The 17,385-nt window shown below is 45.2% G+C and overlaps 1 protein-coding gene across 1 annotated transcript in view; it reads right to left on the reverse strand.

Annotated features, from left to right (window-relative positions):
* Positions 1-15,251, reverse strand: part of LOC307016196 (disks large homolog 2) — a gene marked incomplete at its 3' end in the record, with an annotated part of 154,685 nt that extends 139,434 nt beyond the window's left edge. The window contains exon 1 of the mRNA XM_079645239.1: positions 15,007-15,251. Coding sequence (XP_079501365.1) covers positions 15,007-15,071 — 65 coding nt within the window. The 5' untranslated portion in view covers positions 15,072-15,251. The remainder of the gene's footprint in view (positions 1-15,006) is intronic.
* Positions 15,252-17,385: the final 2,134 nt, after the last annotated feature.

Consider the following 17,385-nt stretch of genomic DNA (forward strand, 5'->3'; position numbering starts at 1 on the left):
GTGTGTGTGTGTGTGTGTGTGTGTGTGTGTGTGTGTGTGTGTGTGTGTGTGTGTGTGTGTGTGTGTGTGTGTGTGTGTGTGTGTATAGAGGTGTGTGTGGTTAAAACACTTTCATGAAGTGAAAGAGGTTTTCCTTCTATAAAACAGCTGTGGGCAGCAGTGAGTGTCACGGACATGAATTCATAGATCAAGGCAGACTGGTGCACAAACTCTCCTGTCCTGCCAGGCGACACGCCCGTTCTAAGCCGTGTCCCTCACTCCTCACATCCCAAGCTGCATCCCCACAAGTGTATTATGTTGTTACATCGTTTCAGATGTTATGTGCAAACTTGTCACCTTTCGGCAAAATTAGCCGTTTTTAATCCAAAATAGGTCGTTTGTGTGATTCACTTAGATCTGCAATAAAAATATTTTTGGGGTATGGGGGGGTCTGGGACCAGGAGTAATCTGCGGCCGTGAGCTGTTATGTGCCATCATGACACGCATGGTGTTCTTTTTTTATATATTATAATGAAGTGCGAGCTGTGTGCACAAGTCTTCCTGCCTGTCGGCTCTGCTCATGGATGTATAATGAGGCTCTGCTCTCCGAGATGATGGTCTAGCTTCAGCAGCTACATTACCTACGGGTGCGTTCGTTAATCTTAACTGCGCGTCCGGAGTCACTGTGGCAAAGAGTGGACCGCTGGTGAACAGCTGTTAGAACGGGCCGTTCAGGTGTTCAGAGCAGAGCGTGATGTGAACTGAAAAGTTTTTCTGTGGCAATATTATTTTAGGAATTGTTGAGCTAGCTAGCTAGCATACATTGTCACTATCTGCTAACGTTAGCTTTAGCCTTCTATTTCTAATAATTTTTTTCATAGGCTATAAACAGAGGTGGTATAAGTATATATATATATATATTGTACTTGAAAAAAGTAAAAGTAGAAGCACTCAGATCTTGTACTAGAATAAAAGTAGAAGTACTCAGATCTTGTACTTGAGTAAATGTCATGTCTCGCAAATTATGTTAGTTAGTTTTTGTCTGGGTCTAGTGATTTTCCCCTTTATTTTTTAATAGTAACCTTCCCTCTCGTTTCAGATACTCTGACCTCCCTTCCTTGTGTGTCTCCCACTCCTGTGATTGTCGACCCCGCCCCTGATTGTTTCCACCTGTTCTCCATTACCTGGTGTATTTATTGTCCTCGTCTCCCTTTGTCCTGTGCCAGTTCGTTTCGTTCCTTGTGACTACCACCAGCATTAGCAATCCAGGATCAACCCCAAGCAGAGCTTTGAGCCACGTCTTGTTTAAGTATTTTTGTTGTTCATGCTCCTAGTGTTTTTCCTCTTTAAGAGTGATTTTGTTTTTGTACCACTATCCTTGAGCTTTGGTTTGAATAAAACCTTTTTTTTGTTAAATTCTGTGAGTTGTGCATTTGAGTTCATACCCGTTTAATCAGTCGTAACAGTACGAACTGGCCTAAACATGAACCCAGCCGACTCTGAACAGCTGAGAGCAGCGCTTCGCTCTCAGGGAGGCCGCCTCGCTCAACAGGAGGATCAGTTAACGGCCATCCAGCAGGGAGTATCACACGTCACAGACAGCCAGAGGGAGTTCGAGTCATCTGTTACAAACCAGATTAACCACCTGGCGGGGCAGATCCACCACCTGCTCGCTCACCTCAAGACTGAGCCCTCACACCCACCTCCGGCCGGACCCGAAGCGAATGCGGACCCGGCGCCCGCTTCCCACACCGTGTCAATCCGCCTGGCTCCGCCTGAGAAGTTTTCCGGGGAATCCCATGACTGCCGTCCATTCCTGGTGAATTGCAGCTTACATTATAGCCAACTACCGACAGCCTTTCCCACGGAGAGATCCAAGGTGGCTTTTATGATTTCCCATCTCACCGGACGAGCGGCGGCGTGGGCTACGGCTGAATGGTCACGTGACTCGCCGATATGCGAGTCTTTGGGACAGTTTACGGACTCCCTGACGAACATTTTTGACCACACGTCCCCAGGCAGGGAAGCAGCTCGGGCTCTTTACAAGTTAAGTCAAGGAAGACGCAGTGTGTCAGACTACGCAGTGGAATTTCGCACCATTGCGGCCGATAGTGGCTGGAATTCTTCTGCTTTGTTCGATGCCTTTATTAATGGGCTTTCTGACCCTATTAAGGATCAGCTGGCACCCTTGGATCTGCCAGTGGAACTAGACTCTGTCATTGCCATGTCCATAAGGATTGATAACAGACTTGCTGAGAGGAAACGGGAGAAGGACAGGGCTGCACTACCCTATTTCCACCCTAGAGGGCACTCCTACTCTTCTCACTCTCAGGAGACTGCCATGCCACGTTCCTCTTTCCTTCCATCCCAGAGATCAGCGTCCCCCAACAAGGCCGAGGAGCCAATGCAGCTGGGACGTGCCAAGCTGTCCACGGAGGAGCGGCGGCGCCGCCTGCTGGAGGGAAGATGTTTTTACTGCGGTCAACAAGGTCATCTTCTCTCTGGATGCCCGGTAAAAGACGGGGCTCACCAGTGAAAGGGAGGGCACTGGTGAGCCGTCTTTCCACGGCAGACTTTCCTCCCCGCAAGTTGACCAACATAAAGGTAATCTGCCATGAAAGAAGTAACTCTCAAAAAGTGTTAATTGACTCTGGGGCTGACGAAAGCCTGATGGATTGGGGATTAGCTCATGAACTGAGACTTAATACTGAACTTTTGTCGTCCCCTTTGAAAGCCAGTGCTCTGGATGGCAAACTTCTATTTCATGTCACACACAAGACCGAACCCGTCACTATCATGATTGATGATCATTGTGAACTCATGTCGTTTCACCTGTTTAATTCTGCTCAACATCCTCTCATCCTAGGTTTTCCCTGGCTAACCAAGCATAACCCCTATGTTGATTGGCGGTCAGGTAAAATTAAGGGGTGGGGGCAGGAGTGTTCACAGGATTGTTTTAAGTGTGTGGGAAACATAGCAGTAGGAGGAGTTTCTGGGGAATGTAGTACCGATCGGGTTACTAATACTCAACATAGCCTGGACCGCAAGAATCAAACCCCAGATTTAACTTCTGTTCCCCCCTGTTACGATGACCTGGCCAAGGTATTTTGTAAAGTGAGCGCCACCTCCCTTCCTCCTCATAGGCCGTATGATTGTGCCATTAATCTGTTACCTGGGGCTCCAATTCCGAAGGGTAGGTTATACTCCATCTCGGGTCCGGAGAAGGAGGCTATGAAGGAGTACATTGACACCTCTCTTCGTGCAGGTCTGATCCGCCCGTCTTCCTCCCCGGCTGGGGCGGGTTTTTTCTTTGTGGGAAAAAAGGACGGGTCCCTTAGGCCATGCATTGATTATTCTCCTTTAAATGACATTACGGTAAAGAACAGGTATCCTCTCCCCCTCATGGCTACTGCTTTTGAACAACTTCAAGACTCTAACATTTTTACCAAGTTAGACTTGCGTAATGCCTACCATCTGGTGAGAATTCGTGAGGGGGATGAGTGGAAGACTGGTTTTAACACACCCACAGGGCACTATGAGTATCTCGTCATGCCATTTGGTCTCACCAATGCTCCAGGAGTTTTTCAAGCACTCATTAACGATGTTTTAAGGGAGTTTTTAAACCGTTTTGTGTTTGTATATCTTGACGATATTTTAATATACTCACCTGACAAAGACTCTCATGTTCACCATGTACGTCAGGTCCTCCAAAAACTCCTGGAGAACAAACTGTATGTGAAGGCAGAGAAATGTGAGTTTCATGCTAAGACTGTATCCTTCCTAGGCTTTATCATAGCTCCTGGTCTGATCCAGATGGACCCGGCCAAAATCAGTGCGGTGGCTAAGTGGCCTACGCCAGACAACCGCAAGGGGGTGCAACGTTTTCTAGGCTTTGCTAACTTTTACAGGCGCTTCATCAGAAGTTTCAGCGCCATTGCTTCTCCCCTTCATGTTCTCACGTCCCCTCAGGTGCCTTTTGTATGGTCTCCTCAGGCCGAGGAGGCTTTCCGCCGTCTCAAGGAGAGGTTCACCTCAGCCCCCATCCTCATCATCCCCGACCCAACTCGTCATTTCGTTGTAGAGGTTGACGCCTCAAATGAAGGGGTGGGGGCTGTCCTGTCGCAGCGGTCCAAGGAAGACAACAAACGTCATCCCTGTGCCTTTCTCTCCAAGAAACTCTCCTCTGCAGAGCGGAACTACGACGTGGGGAACCGTGAGTTGTTGGCGGTAAAGATTGCTCTGGAGGAATGGAGACATTGGTTGGAGGGGGCTCAGCTCCCTTTTATAGTGTGGACCGACCACAAGAATCTCGAGTACATTAGGAAGGCTAAAAGACTAAATTCTCGCCAATCAAGATGGTCTCTGTTTTTTAACCGTTTTAACTTCACTCTGTCTTACAGGCCGGGGTCCCAGAACGCCAAGCCGGATGCCCTGTCCCGTTTGTTTGACCCCGAGCCGGTTGCCAAGAAGCCTGAATCCATCCTGCCACTGAACCGTGTGGTAGGGGCGGTCACTTGGCAAATAGAATCTGTGGTGAAGCAAGCTAACGGTGAGAGCCCAGCACCTAGTGGTTGTCCGCCAAACCGTCTGTTTGTGCCTGTTACTGTACGTCCACAGGTCGTCCATTGGGCTCACTCATCGCTGCTCACCTGCCATCCTGGCGTCAAGAGGACCATATTCTTTATCAAGCAACGTTTTTGGTGGAGATCCATGGAGCGTGAGGTCCGGGAGTATGTGGAGGCCTGTCCTGTCTGCGCCCGCAACAAGACATCCTCCAGGGCACAGATGGGGCTGCTCCAGCCGCTTCCGGTTCCCAGCCGGCCCTGGTCTGAGATTTCCGTGGATTTCGTCACTGGGCTCCCAATGTCAGAAGGTAACACCACCGTACTCACGGTGGTGGACCGTTTTTCTAAGATGGTTCATTATATTGCCTTACCCAAGCTGCCATCTGCCAAAGAGACGGCAGAGATCATGATGACTCATGTGTTCCGTATCCATGGTTTCCCCAAAGATATTGTCTCAGACCGGGGTCCGCAGTTCATCTCACGCTTCTGGAGGGAGTTCTGCAACCTCATCGGGGCGTCGGTGAGCCTGTCATCCGGGTACCATCCGGAGTCCAATGGCCAGACCGAACGCCTTAATCGGGAATTAGAAACTGGGCTCCGCTGCCTCAGCTTCCAGAACCCTTCCTCCTGGAGCAGGCATCTCACATGGGTAGAGTACGCCCACAACACGCTCCCCACGGCCCCTACTGGGTTGACTCCCTTCCAGGCTGCCTATGGGTATCAACCTCCTACCTTCCCGGACCTCGAGAAGGAAGTCACAGTCCCGTCCGCCCATGCCCTGGTTCGGCGTTGTCACCGGATCCGGTCCGCCACCCGCAGGGCTCTTCTAAGGAGTGGGGAACGCATGAAGGTGGCGGCAGATCGGAAGCGTCGGCCAGCTCCGGAGTACAGGCCCGGCCAGAGGGTCTGGCTCTCTACCAGGGACCTTCCCCTTCATGTGGTGTCACGAAAATTGGCACCTAGGTTCGTAGGCCCATTCCCAGTGGCCAAAGTAATTAACCCTGTCTCTGTTCGCCTTCGTCTCCCCAGGTCTCTGAGGGTTCATCCCACCTTCCATGTGGGACGACTGAAGCCGGTAAAGGAAAGCCCCATGGTTCCCGCGGCCAAACCCCCTCCACCCCCCCGAATGCTCGACGGCGGCCTGGTCTATACGGTCAAGCGCCTGTTGGCGGTCCGGAACAGAGGCAAAGGGAGACAGTTCCTGGTTGACTGGGAGGGTTATGGACCAGAGGAACGCTCCTGGATCCCATCAAGATTTGTTGAGGATCAAACTCTCATGAATGACTTTTTTCACCAGCACCCTCAGGTTCCTGGGCCGTCAGGAGTCGTCCCTAGAGGGGGGAGTACTGTCATGTCTCGTAAATTATGTTAGTTAGTTTTTGTCTGGGTCTAGTGATTTTCCCCTTTATTTTTTAATAGTAACCTTCCCTCTCGTTTCAGATACTCTGACCTCCCTTCCTTGTGTGTCTCCCACTCCTGTGATTGTCGACCCCGCCCCTGATTGTTTCCACCTGTTCTCCATTACCTGGTGTATTTATTGTCCTCGTCTCCCTTTGTCCTGTGCCAGTTCGTTTCGTTCCTTGTGACTACCACCAGCATTAGCAATCCAGGATCAACCCCAAGCAGAGCTTTGAGCCACGTCTTGTTTAAGTATTTTTGTTGTTCATGCTCCTAGTGTTTTTCCTCTTTAAGAGTGATTTTGTTTTTGTACCACTATCCTTGAGCTTTGGTTTGAATAAAACCTTTTTTTTGTTAAATTCTGTGAGTTGTGCATTTGAGTTCATACCCGTTTAATCAGTCGTAACAGTAAAAGTAGAAGCACTCAGGTCTTGTACTTGAGTAAAAGTAATAGTGCCAGAGTGTAGGAATACTCTGTTACAGTAAAAGTCCTGCATTCAAAATGTTCCTCAAGTAAAAGTAGAAAAGTATTCTCATCAAAATATAGTTAAAGTAGCAACAGTAAAAGTAGTCATTGTGCAGATTGGTCCATTTCAGAATAACATATATGATATGTTTTATAATGATTGATCATGAAAGTGTTCTCAAAGCTGGTAAAGGTCCAGCTAGTCTGAATGACTTTGTATACTGCAGGGTAGCTTGTGGCTTTACTCCAGGTGGAACTAAAGTCTGATTTAACACTTGATTATATTTCACATCATTCATCCACATCTGTAAAGTAACTAAAGGTATTAAATACATGGAGTGGAGTAGAAGTACACCATGTACCTCTGAACTGTAGTGGAGTAGAAGAACAAAGTAGCAAAACATTGAAATACTTAAATAAAGTACAAGTATCTCAAAATTGTGCCCAAGTATAGTACTTGTTGAGTTTATGAACTTAGTTACTTTACACCATGTGGCTATAAAGATAGAAAGACTAAGCCTTGCATAGAGGCATGAAAATTAATTTTCAAAATGCTCAACAGTGCTGCCAAAATTATAAACTGACTGCTACACAATTAAAATAAATGCTTTTATATATTTCTATTAGATGTGACTCTTTGGCGTTTCTGTTATTATTAACACTGCTGCTTTAGTTGTTCTGACTGCTAAAATCCTCTGTTATTCCTAATTTTAAAGCCGATATTCCGTGGGGTGGGGGAGCCGGGGGCTCGGATCCTTGTCGCCTTTTTCATACAGATGAGTTTGCATCCCAAAGCCTCAGTCACCTTAATTCATGTAATAAAAACATCTCAGATCAGTAACACTCAAAGCTAAATGTGCAATACCATGTTCAGCTATGTTACTATTTATAATGTTATTGTTGTTACATCAGAAGATGTACATATTGAAATGATTTCTTAACTTACAGTAGGCTATTTTTTACAATGTGTGTTGGAAGGATTTATTAAATTACTATGAATATTGTCATTGTTGAAGGCTTTTAGAGAAGGATGAACTATAAGCCTGAATTACATAACATTTTATACCTAAAAACATAAAAGCCACAATAAATAAGTCACAATTATTGTAGTTATTTTTACCTCCCGTATTGCTTTCAACCCACCAGCTTTTATGGTGTTGTTACGTCACTAACTGGAAGCTTGTCACATCCAGTCTATTGTCACTCAGAGTAACCTACAGTTAACTAGCTGCTGGAGAAGAAAGATCAGGGGGGGAGGGGGGAGAGAGCTGCCGTTTCATTCACACTGTTTAAAAAACGGTAACAACGGACAATTTTTCTTAGCGGATGCATGTCAATTTAAATCAATACAACTATTCTTTAAATCAATAAAAACATTTTCTATATCCATAAAAGCATTTAAATTAATATTGGGAGTCATGTCGTTACTTTGTTGAGAATGTGGCCATGTAATAAGCGGGATAATTTGCAGCGACTTGTTCCTTATGGGGAAAATAACACCCGTCATCCAGATCAGGATCCCTCCGCTACGCTTTGGGATCCTGATCTGCCGACGAGGCTCCATTAAAAAATAAATATTTTTGGTGAATTACTGAGTTTAGGCACGTTAATAATGTTGTAATGAAGTTGAATACAGTATATTCATATGTGTCAGTGATTTCATGTCAATTCGGCGAACATAAACATAAATGATCGTGGTGAAGATGATTATTAAATTAGGATTAAAAATTGAGAGCCGGGCTGCATTTCCTCCCGTTCGTTTTTTCGACAAACAACATTATTTTGTTAAATAACAACATGGTGATGTTTTGTAAATGATTACATGTCTCTTATTTAGCACAGTAGTATGATATCCGTGACATATGGATCTTAACAAAGTTCCGCTGTACATCCAGCGTACTGTATCTGACTTTATTTCACATGAGCTCCAGTGTGGAACCCCACTGCACCCCCTGGTGGATCAATGATCCATTGCAGCTGGCTTCATTATAATTAAATGTATCTATCACGGGGGCGGTCTCAAGTCAAGCTGGAGGTTTTCCCTTGAGCGAGGGCAGATCACGTACCAATCACGGCCCTCGCGTTTCAAACAGTCTGAAATTAATCTCTACATCTGTAAATGGCAACGCTACCACCTTTTTTAGGATGGTCGGTACGATATACACTATAACCATTTAAGTAGATGTCAGAGGCCAAAATAGATTTATCTAGCCACGTTTCTGAAAAGACAATGACATCAGCATCAGTCGAGGTCGCCCAAATGCGGACAAAATCTAACTTAGGAAACAGACTGCGCACATTTAAGTGAATGAATCCCAACCCAGATCTAGAATTAAAATCAGCAGGAGTAGCTATCTGACTACTACTGCTGCTGGGCGGTCCAGGGTTTAGTTGTACATTCCCTGATAGTAATAATAACAAAAAAAACAAGCAACTTTTCCTCTTAACCGACACACATACATTGTCATCTGCTTTAAAGTCACCAGTAAACTCCGCGAAAGTGAGATTAGAGCTCAAGAAGCAGTCCTGAAGAACCATCATAGCAGGCATTTGAGAAAGACAAACATTTGTCGAACTGAATGTCTGTGACAAAGCAACCAGTAATTGTTTGTGTAACACATCCGAACCTTTACAGGGGATGTCCACTGCGGGCGGTAGAACAGACCTGAATCCAGTCGACTTCTCAGGATGACGAGATAACTTCTAATTGTCCAAAATAGCTAACAGGCATAGCAGAATCACGATATGGGCCATTTTCCCAGACCAGCACAGCATCCGGATAGGCGCGCAAGCAGGCCCGAAACGTGGAGACGCTCCGGTCTCTTCGCGATATCCCCGGTGCAGAACCTCCTCAGTACAGCAGGATAGGCGAAGCAGGCCCAGCTCGAGGCGTAGAGGCGCTCCGGTCTCTCCGCGATATCCCCGTGGTAAAACGTCCTCGGCACCGTAGAGCATGACAGGTGGAGCAGGTGGATACAGGCCTCCGCTACAGCAGGTGTAAAGCAGTCCGCAGCCCGAACGCGAAGTCACTCTGGTCTCTCCGTTACGCCCCCGGGGCAAAATCTCGCCAGGACAGCAGCATACGACAAGTGGAAGCAGGTGAGAAGAGCAAAGAGGAGAGAGTCTGTGTGAATTACTTTAAATTGTGGGTAAGGGTAGATAGCCCTCATTGTTCTGTGACCTGTCAATCATCAAACCGGGGGTTATATTTCATGGTGTTCATTTGTATCTGAAGTTCTACCCATGGATGTATAAATTATAGTTATACCGTAGTTTTTCTCCGTGGGGACTTCTGGCAACAATCTTGATTCTGATTGGCCAGAAGACTCGAAAAACCATCAGCCAAGACAGAAGAGAGAAGTTTTTCTTCACTCACACATCCACTCGAAACGGGTCCGCAACCCACTAGTTGAGAACCACTGGTCTAGATGATAACCCATGATTTGTTGAAACTGAAGTAAGATTTGCATTCCGACAACTGTTCCTAACCTAAACCATTCAAGGTCAAAGACTAAACATAACTGTCTTGCCTAAGTTTTTCAAATTCCAAGGTTGATCATAAAACCACTGCAGGACCCTGGATCCATCGTGTCAGAGGGGAGCCAGAGCATGGGCAGATTTTGAACAAAAGACCAACATTGACCTGATGGTTCTGTCTAGTCAAATCATCTAGTGCCAAAAGCTAATCTGAAAATGAAAAGAAAGAGAAAAGGAAAAGAACAGTGATTGCACTTGGTTTCAACTTCCTGTTGGATCAGTGCTGGCAGCTGCACTGTGGGGTTCATGATCCATGTATCTCTGTTCAAATGTTTCAGAGCACATGAATTAACTATATAAACTGAAATGACAAGTAATCTGCTTTATTACCTTTGTAAACACAATTTATGTATTTGTACTATTGATAGAGTTCATCCTAGAATCATAAAGTTTCCCAGTGTGCTTTTACACTTACATTTAAATAAGTGAATAAGTTAAATATGGCAGAAATACACTCCCTATACTCACTGGTCAATAACTATACATTTTTCCACCTGAATATCTTTGTCAGGTCCATACTCAACTCATGATGCTTATAATCACTTATTTTCTTTTTTTACAGGATTTCTATATGATAAACACATCAAGTTCAGTCCAGCTCAGGGATGTGATGCATGTAGTGCTGATGACATCACCAGAACTGTTCAATAAACCAACGTCATGTCAGTCAACATGAGTCATGATCACTCCTCCTGGTTACTTTTATTAAGTCAGCATGAATCAGAAACAAGGCTGAACTGCAGGGAAACAATAGACTGAGTACACGTGTCAAAGCTTTTCCCATACATCTTGTTATGAGTCATCGTTATTACTCATAATCTATATACAGTACCTGCAGCCAAACAGACTAACAACATCTATTCATACCATGTCTTTCAGTTTGAGTGACGGATTATGCAACTGCATGGCAGACATTGAGTTTTTCAAGCAATGCCTTCATATAATTCAGAAATAAGAACAGACGATCATGAATAATTTCCCTTGCCCAAATCACCTTCTACCAGGCAGAGAAACGCACATGTTATTAATGTCATGTTATTAACACTGTACAACGTTTATGTTTAAGGCAACTCGCAAATTAAACCTCTTTACAAAGTACTCCATCTATGATGAGTTTACCAATCATTTTATGAACTGTTACAGCATCAAATACAAGCCCCAGACTTATATAGTGTCCACTGGTGGAAGATATATTCAGAATTTCAGATGATTTACTTTTTTTAAATGTAGAAGTGTAAACTAGCATAAAATACTCAACTAAAGTACATGTTAGGGGTGTAACGGTTCACAGAGTTCACGGTTTGGCGCGTACCTCGGTTTGGGGCTCACGGTTCGGTACGGGTTCGGTACAACCATAAAAAGCAAAAAAAAAGTCCCAAATGTATAATTGCAGGTTTGTTTTTTATTTATTTGGAACAGTAGTGCAAGTTTCAGATAAAAAATAAGGAACTCTAACATTTTGAAAAATTAACTTTATTACACAGTACCACACACACTCAGATGGCCGTATTATCTATAATGGCTGATGTCAAACAAAAAGGTTAAATAAGCTGTAAAACAAAAAAGAATGTCCTGAAAATATTACAAAATAAATAATAAGAAAGTGTTTCAAGGGCGCATAGCCGTTGATATATGCCAAAAGCTTCCGTTATTTATTTTGGTCTCTCGGCTTTCATGTCTATTGGCTTCTTAAAAACAGCGGGGATAAGCTGTTGAACTGCTGTTGTCTTTTGCCGGGCTCCGGTGATTGGCAAATCTGGGTGATGCCTTCTGATATGATTTAGCATGTTCGGCGTGTGTTGTCATTAGCATACCGCACCGCTGTCTAATAACGCCGACACACCGTCCTCGTCCGATCCACCACTCGCACTCCATCGTTATTGTAGTCCACAGGGAATCCGAAATGTTCCCACACAGCTGATTTAAAAGAAGCAGGTGGGTTCTAGCATAGATATATATAAACACTAGATGACTCACCCGCGCTGCTGGCCAATGGAGACCGACGTTGTCACATGGCGGCCATCTTGCCACAGGCAGCTCGCTCATTCCTAACATTATGTTTATGGTGCACTATTGAAATAACCATAGATTGCTCAATATTCAACCAATTTTCAAACGGTTTGGTTTGTTATAAACATCAAAGATGTAGTTATGATACTGCGTACTTATAATTATAATCGTGAACATTTTTTTTTTCAACATGTCTTGTTGTCTCCTGTATCCCATGCTAATAACGTTTATAATAAACCAAACCGTTTGCAAATCAGTCAAGATTTCAGCGAGTTAAGAGTATTTGTGTGCAGATCACTCACCTTACAACAGCTGTAGCAGTAGCTGTTGACGGTGGCAAGATGGCCACCGGTGAGCTACGCTGGTGACTCCTGTCATTACCCGATCTGCCGCCCTGCCCTATCTGCAGTGCGCATGCGCTAGATGGTCCGCCATATTGGACAACTCTGTACGGCAACCCAAGTAGGACACTTGACACAGTGGCTTTTGGCAAAGCACACAAAAAAAAACTCGAGAGATGAGTTATTGTTATTACAACGTGATTTCACTATTATTTAACAACTCTTTTTATTGGGTCATTTTATTGGGTTAAGCACATTGTCAGAATAAGTGAGAAATGGATTTAACTTCTGTTAGACAGCTATCATACATACTGAAGAAATATTTACTTGGAATGTATGCAATATGTATGGAATTCATAATTTATATCTAATTACATTAACTGTGAATATCCTTCATTTTATTTCAAATAAAATAAAATAACAAAAGATTTTTGTATAGATATTTGAGACGTTTATAACTCGCGCATGCACGATGCAAATCAGGAAGCCGTCTAGACGTCTAATGTCCTATTAGAGTTGCCGTATGGAGTTGTCAAATATGGCGGACCATCTCGCACATGCGCAGTGCAGATAGGATAGGGCTGCAGATTGGGTAGTGACAACTCCCCCTTGAGCCATCTAGTGTTTAAATATATCTATGGGTTCTAGCTCCTGTGTGTTATCTGAAATCGCCATACTAACTTTTCTTCTTCTTGTATTTTATTCGTTTTGTTGTGTTTTCTTCTTCTTCTTCTTCATTTGTTGTTTAAGTGCGGCTGGCAAACAGCTTTTAGGCGCAATACCGCCCCCTGGATTATATATGGTGTAATGGATACTGCCCTGAATTACAGACTTTGTTCCCACTCGTAAAAAAAAAAGGCGTATTCGTTGTGTGACTGCATGTGTGACTGCATGTACCGAACCGTGACGTCCGAACCGTGACGGTATGGGACAAATACAGATACCGTTACACAGTACATGTACCTCAATATGTTACTTAAAGGTCCCATGTCATGCTTTTCCGGTTATTACCCGTCCCCTTGTGTGTTATGAAGGTTTTTATGCATGTAAACGGTCTGCATGACAAAACCCTCAAAGTACACCCTGTAGCGAGTAAAACTCTAACATAGAAAATATCTCCCCAAAACGCCTCGTTGGAGATACGTCACTGTCCATTGATTCTTCCGGGTACCGCATGATGTCATGCGTTACCCGGAACCAAATGGACCAATCCGTGGAGCCGTTACGTTAAGACCCCGCTGATTGGTCCAAATTGACCAATCCACGGACTTCCTCACACACACACTCAGTGCAGGCAGCCCTGCTGATCTCTCCTTCCTGGCTGCAGGCTGATAACAGATAGTTGGGATCGCGGCAAAATTCTCTCTGCAGACCCATTCTCACAGTGTTTATCAACATTTTTCTTACTCAATATCAAGCCACACTTATTGTTTTTACTTCAGGGTGAGTTTGGCTGTGTTTCGTTGTCGCTAAACAAGGAAACCACACCTCCACGGAGCTCAGCGCGATTCACAACGTCCCGACCAATCAGAGCACCCTGTGCTCACAGGGAGGGTGGGGGCTGGAGCTATTGGAGTTACAACGAGCCGTTAAAGACAGAGAGTGAAATTCAGTGAATACACGTAGTTTACAGAGATGCTGTATGAGAAACCAAAGTGATTTTGGAAAATTGCAAAATATAAATCTATTCTAGTAGACCTCAACAATGGAATTATGATCAGTGGAAACGGCCATGACCCTTTAAGTAAGGTACTTAAATAGTAAATGTACTATCGTTACTTCCCACCCTTGATTGTACAAACTAAAAATCAGTGTCTGGTATTCCTAAATATCAAAGGTCAACAAGTCATTATTGTGCATTTCCCATACACTCATTTTCTCACCCCCCCCCCCCCCCCCCCCCACACACACACACACACACACACACACACACACACACACACACACACACACACACTCACACTGTCTACCTGACCCACGCCTACCTGGTCTTAATGGTGGGGTTCATCCTGAGGGGAAACATTCCCAGGTCGACGTCGTTGCAGTCCGGATTAAACTCTAAGGCTCCGGACACGTAAATCAGAAAATAGTCCCAGAGCTCGGGTAACTTCTTGGAGGAGAGAATCATGAGGGAAGCTTCAGGGCAGGATGTATGTGTGGGAAAGATGGCTGGCAAAAGTGGAGTGTCATCCAGAGAGGGGAGGCACAGTGTCACCCAGCGCCCTGCAGCTCGCCTTTAAACCCTGCCCCAACAGTCCACTCAGCACCTACATTTAGCTGACTGACTCCTCCCCTCAGGGCCATAGCAGGGACCAAATCACCCCCCCCCCCCACCCCTCTCCAAACTGCCCCACTCACCCACGGCCAAGGCAATCACATCTTTTTATTTTGATTTGGAAAACTTTGATACTGATTTCCTGGAAGATTATTAATTGTATGCTGCTTTATGAACAAAAAAAAGAACCCTTAAATTAAAACTGCAACCAATTTAGTGATGACTCCACTGCAGAGGTGTGTAAAGCTGTAACAGTGAGCCAGTACCTATACGCAGAACTATTAGAGGCTGTAACAGGCTGCTTTATACTGTCGGTGGCTTCCTTCACGGGACAGTATTGAGTCTGTTGAAGGCACAAAGAATGCGGAATGGAAAAATAAGTTTTGCTTTTCTCCTGTAGAGGATAAACCTTCAGTTAGGCTATTTGTCACGTACCAGTAAATGAGCGACAGTCCATCGAAGCGCTCGAGCTCCCTCCCCCGCTGCTTCAGCAAAGACATGGTCCCGGTGTGTCCCGGTGTGTCCCGGTGTGAGTCCCGGTGTGTGTCCCGTTGTGTCCCGCTGTGTGTCCCGGTGTTCAGCTTCCACAGGAGAAACCAGTGTCCCGGTCCCTGGAACGCATCCCTCTGCCCGCCTGCCTCCGCTGAGCGCGTGCATGTGTCAGCACTCCTCAGATCAGTGAGCTCGTGCGGTAACTGGACGCTGCCCTGTCGGCACTACACGTGAGCTTTTCCTGCTGACCGACCTTTATCTTTCTGTTTATCAATCTGTCACCATGTATAATATGAAATGCCGTTTAAGCCAAAATGAAATACATAAGTAATTAAATAAATAAATACATATATATATGCAAATATGCCTATGAAATAAATAAATAGGGTTATGAAATACATTCCGAAATAAATAAATAGCCTAGGTTAATAAATATATATAAATGTACATTTAAATGCAAATGTATTTATTTCATGGGACTTTTATTTCATAATGCCTAATTTATTTATTTCAAGAGACTTTTATTTCATAATGCCACATTTATTTATTTCAGGGGACTTTTATTTAATAATGGTACATTTATTTATTTCAGGGGACTTGTATTTCAAAATGCCCCATTTATTTATTTCAAGGGACTTGTATTTCATTGCGTCTAGTTCTATCATGAACTTCTAGTTTATTATAGCTCGTTTTGGAAGCTCGCCTGGTGCTCTTCATCCTCACAGACTCATAAAGAAACCCATGCTGCTCATCAGAGCTCTCTGTTCAGAGTGTGGCTCAGAGGTGACTCTGATCAAGTGGATTGGGGACAGGGAGCTGGGATCAGATAATCCAGTCAATCCCCAGGGCCCAGGGCCCGGGAGTTCAAAACTTTTAATCTCAATCAGATCCGATCCGATTTTGAAATCCATTTTTTTTTGTGATCCAGGATCAGACAAGTCGGCCAGATTTTGTCCCTGGAGTTCAAAGCAATTCAGGATAGAATCAGCCTGATCAAGATTACGATTTTTCAAGATGACTAGATCCTGAATATCAGTGCTATAATCCTGCCGATCGCCATCTAGTGGACATGAAAAATAATACAAGGAAGACAAGAGACCACATTGCAGAGACATCTATAATGTTTAATTATATTTTTTTATTTGAAAGGTGATGACAGATGACGGACTTTTTTTTGTTTTGAGATACTGCATGTATGCATTGATGAAAAATAAGCCATGTGCAGTAATATAGAAAATTGAAGATGCAACGCATTGGTATGAATCGTGATGCGTTGTGATGCATCGGGATATCGAATTGAATCGAATCGTTGACAGGATAATCGAATCGAATCGTGAGACCAGTGAAGATGCACAGCCCTAATGTGCACACAACTGGGAATGCACAAAACACGCACCTCCCCCTTGCGACCTCAGAGCGACGGACTAGTTGAGAGATTCCATCGCACTATGGGACAACAGCTGGCCATCCTCACGTCTCAGCATCAGCGCGACTGGGACGAGCATCTGCCCCCGGTGCTCATGGCATGTCGCTCTGCAGTCCAGGAGTCCTCAGCCTGTTCTCCTGCCCTCCTCATGTTGGGGAGAGAGCTGCGAACCCCTGCTGTTTTGGCGTTTGGTCAGCCACCAGATTCCCTGGACACGCCTCCAGGGCCTGAGTACGCCAGGAGACTTCAGGACCGCCTTGATTCCGCTCACACCTTTGCCCGCGATCAGCAGAAAAGTGCTGGGGTGAGACAGAAACGGAACTACGACACCCGGACAAGAGGGCAGCATTTCCGGGCCAGGGAGCTGGTTTGGGTCTACAGCCCCCAACGCAAGAAAGGCCGGTGCCCAAAACTGGACAGCCAGTGGGTTGGTCCTTGCAGAGTACTGGAGAGGGTGGGGGAAGTGGTTTACAGGGTGCAGCTGCCATCAAGGGGGAAAAAAGTGGTTCTCCACAGAGACAGGTTGGCTCCGTACCGAGGAGTCGCTTCCACACAGGCCCAAGGAACAGCAGGGCCCACAGCCGGCCCTGCAACATCCTCACTCAGGTCCCCGGCGAGCGGAGCAGCAGTGCCTCATCAGGGACTGAGTGTCCCCGCATTTCCTTTCCCCTTTCCCCGCCTGGGCCGGAACCGGCCACCCCAGTCCCCCTGCCGAGAAGGCAGTCACGACCCCCGGGTCGTTTCAGAGACTTTGTGTGTTAGTAACGTTTTTTTAGTGAGACCCCTTGTTTACGGTGGAGGGCAAGAATGCGCCCTGGTCTCACTGGAAGGGATGGTAGTCCACCCAGACCTTCCTAGTCAAAGTTCCGTGCGTTGTTGTAGTGTTTGTGCTGAGT

The sequence above is a fragment of the Notothenia rossii genome (genome assembly GCF_949606895.1).
Source record: "Notothenia rossii genome assembly, chromosome: 8".
NCBI classification, from domain to species: domain Eukaryota; kingdom Metazoa; phylum Chordata; class Actinopteri; order Perciformes; family Nototheniidae; genus Notothenia; species Notothenia rossii.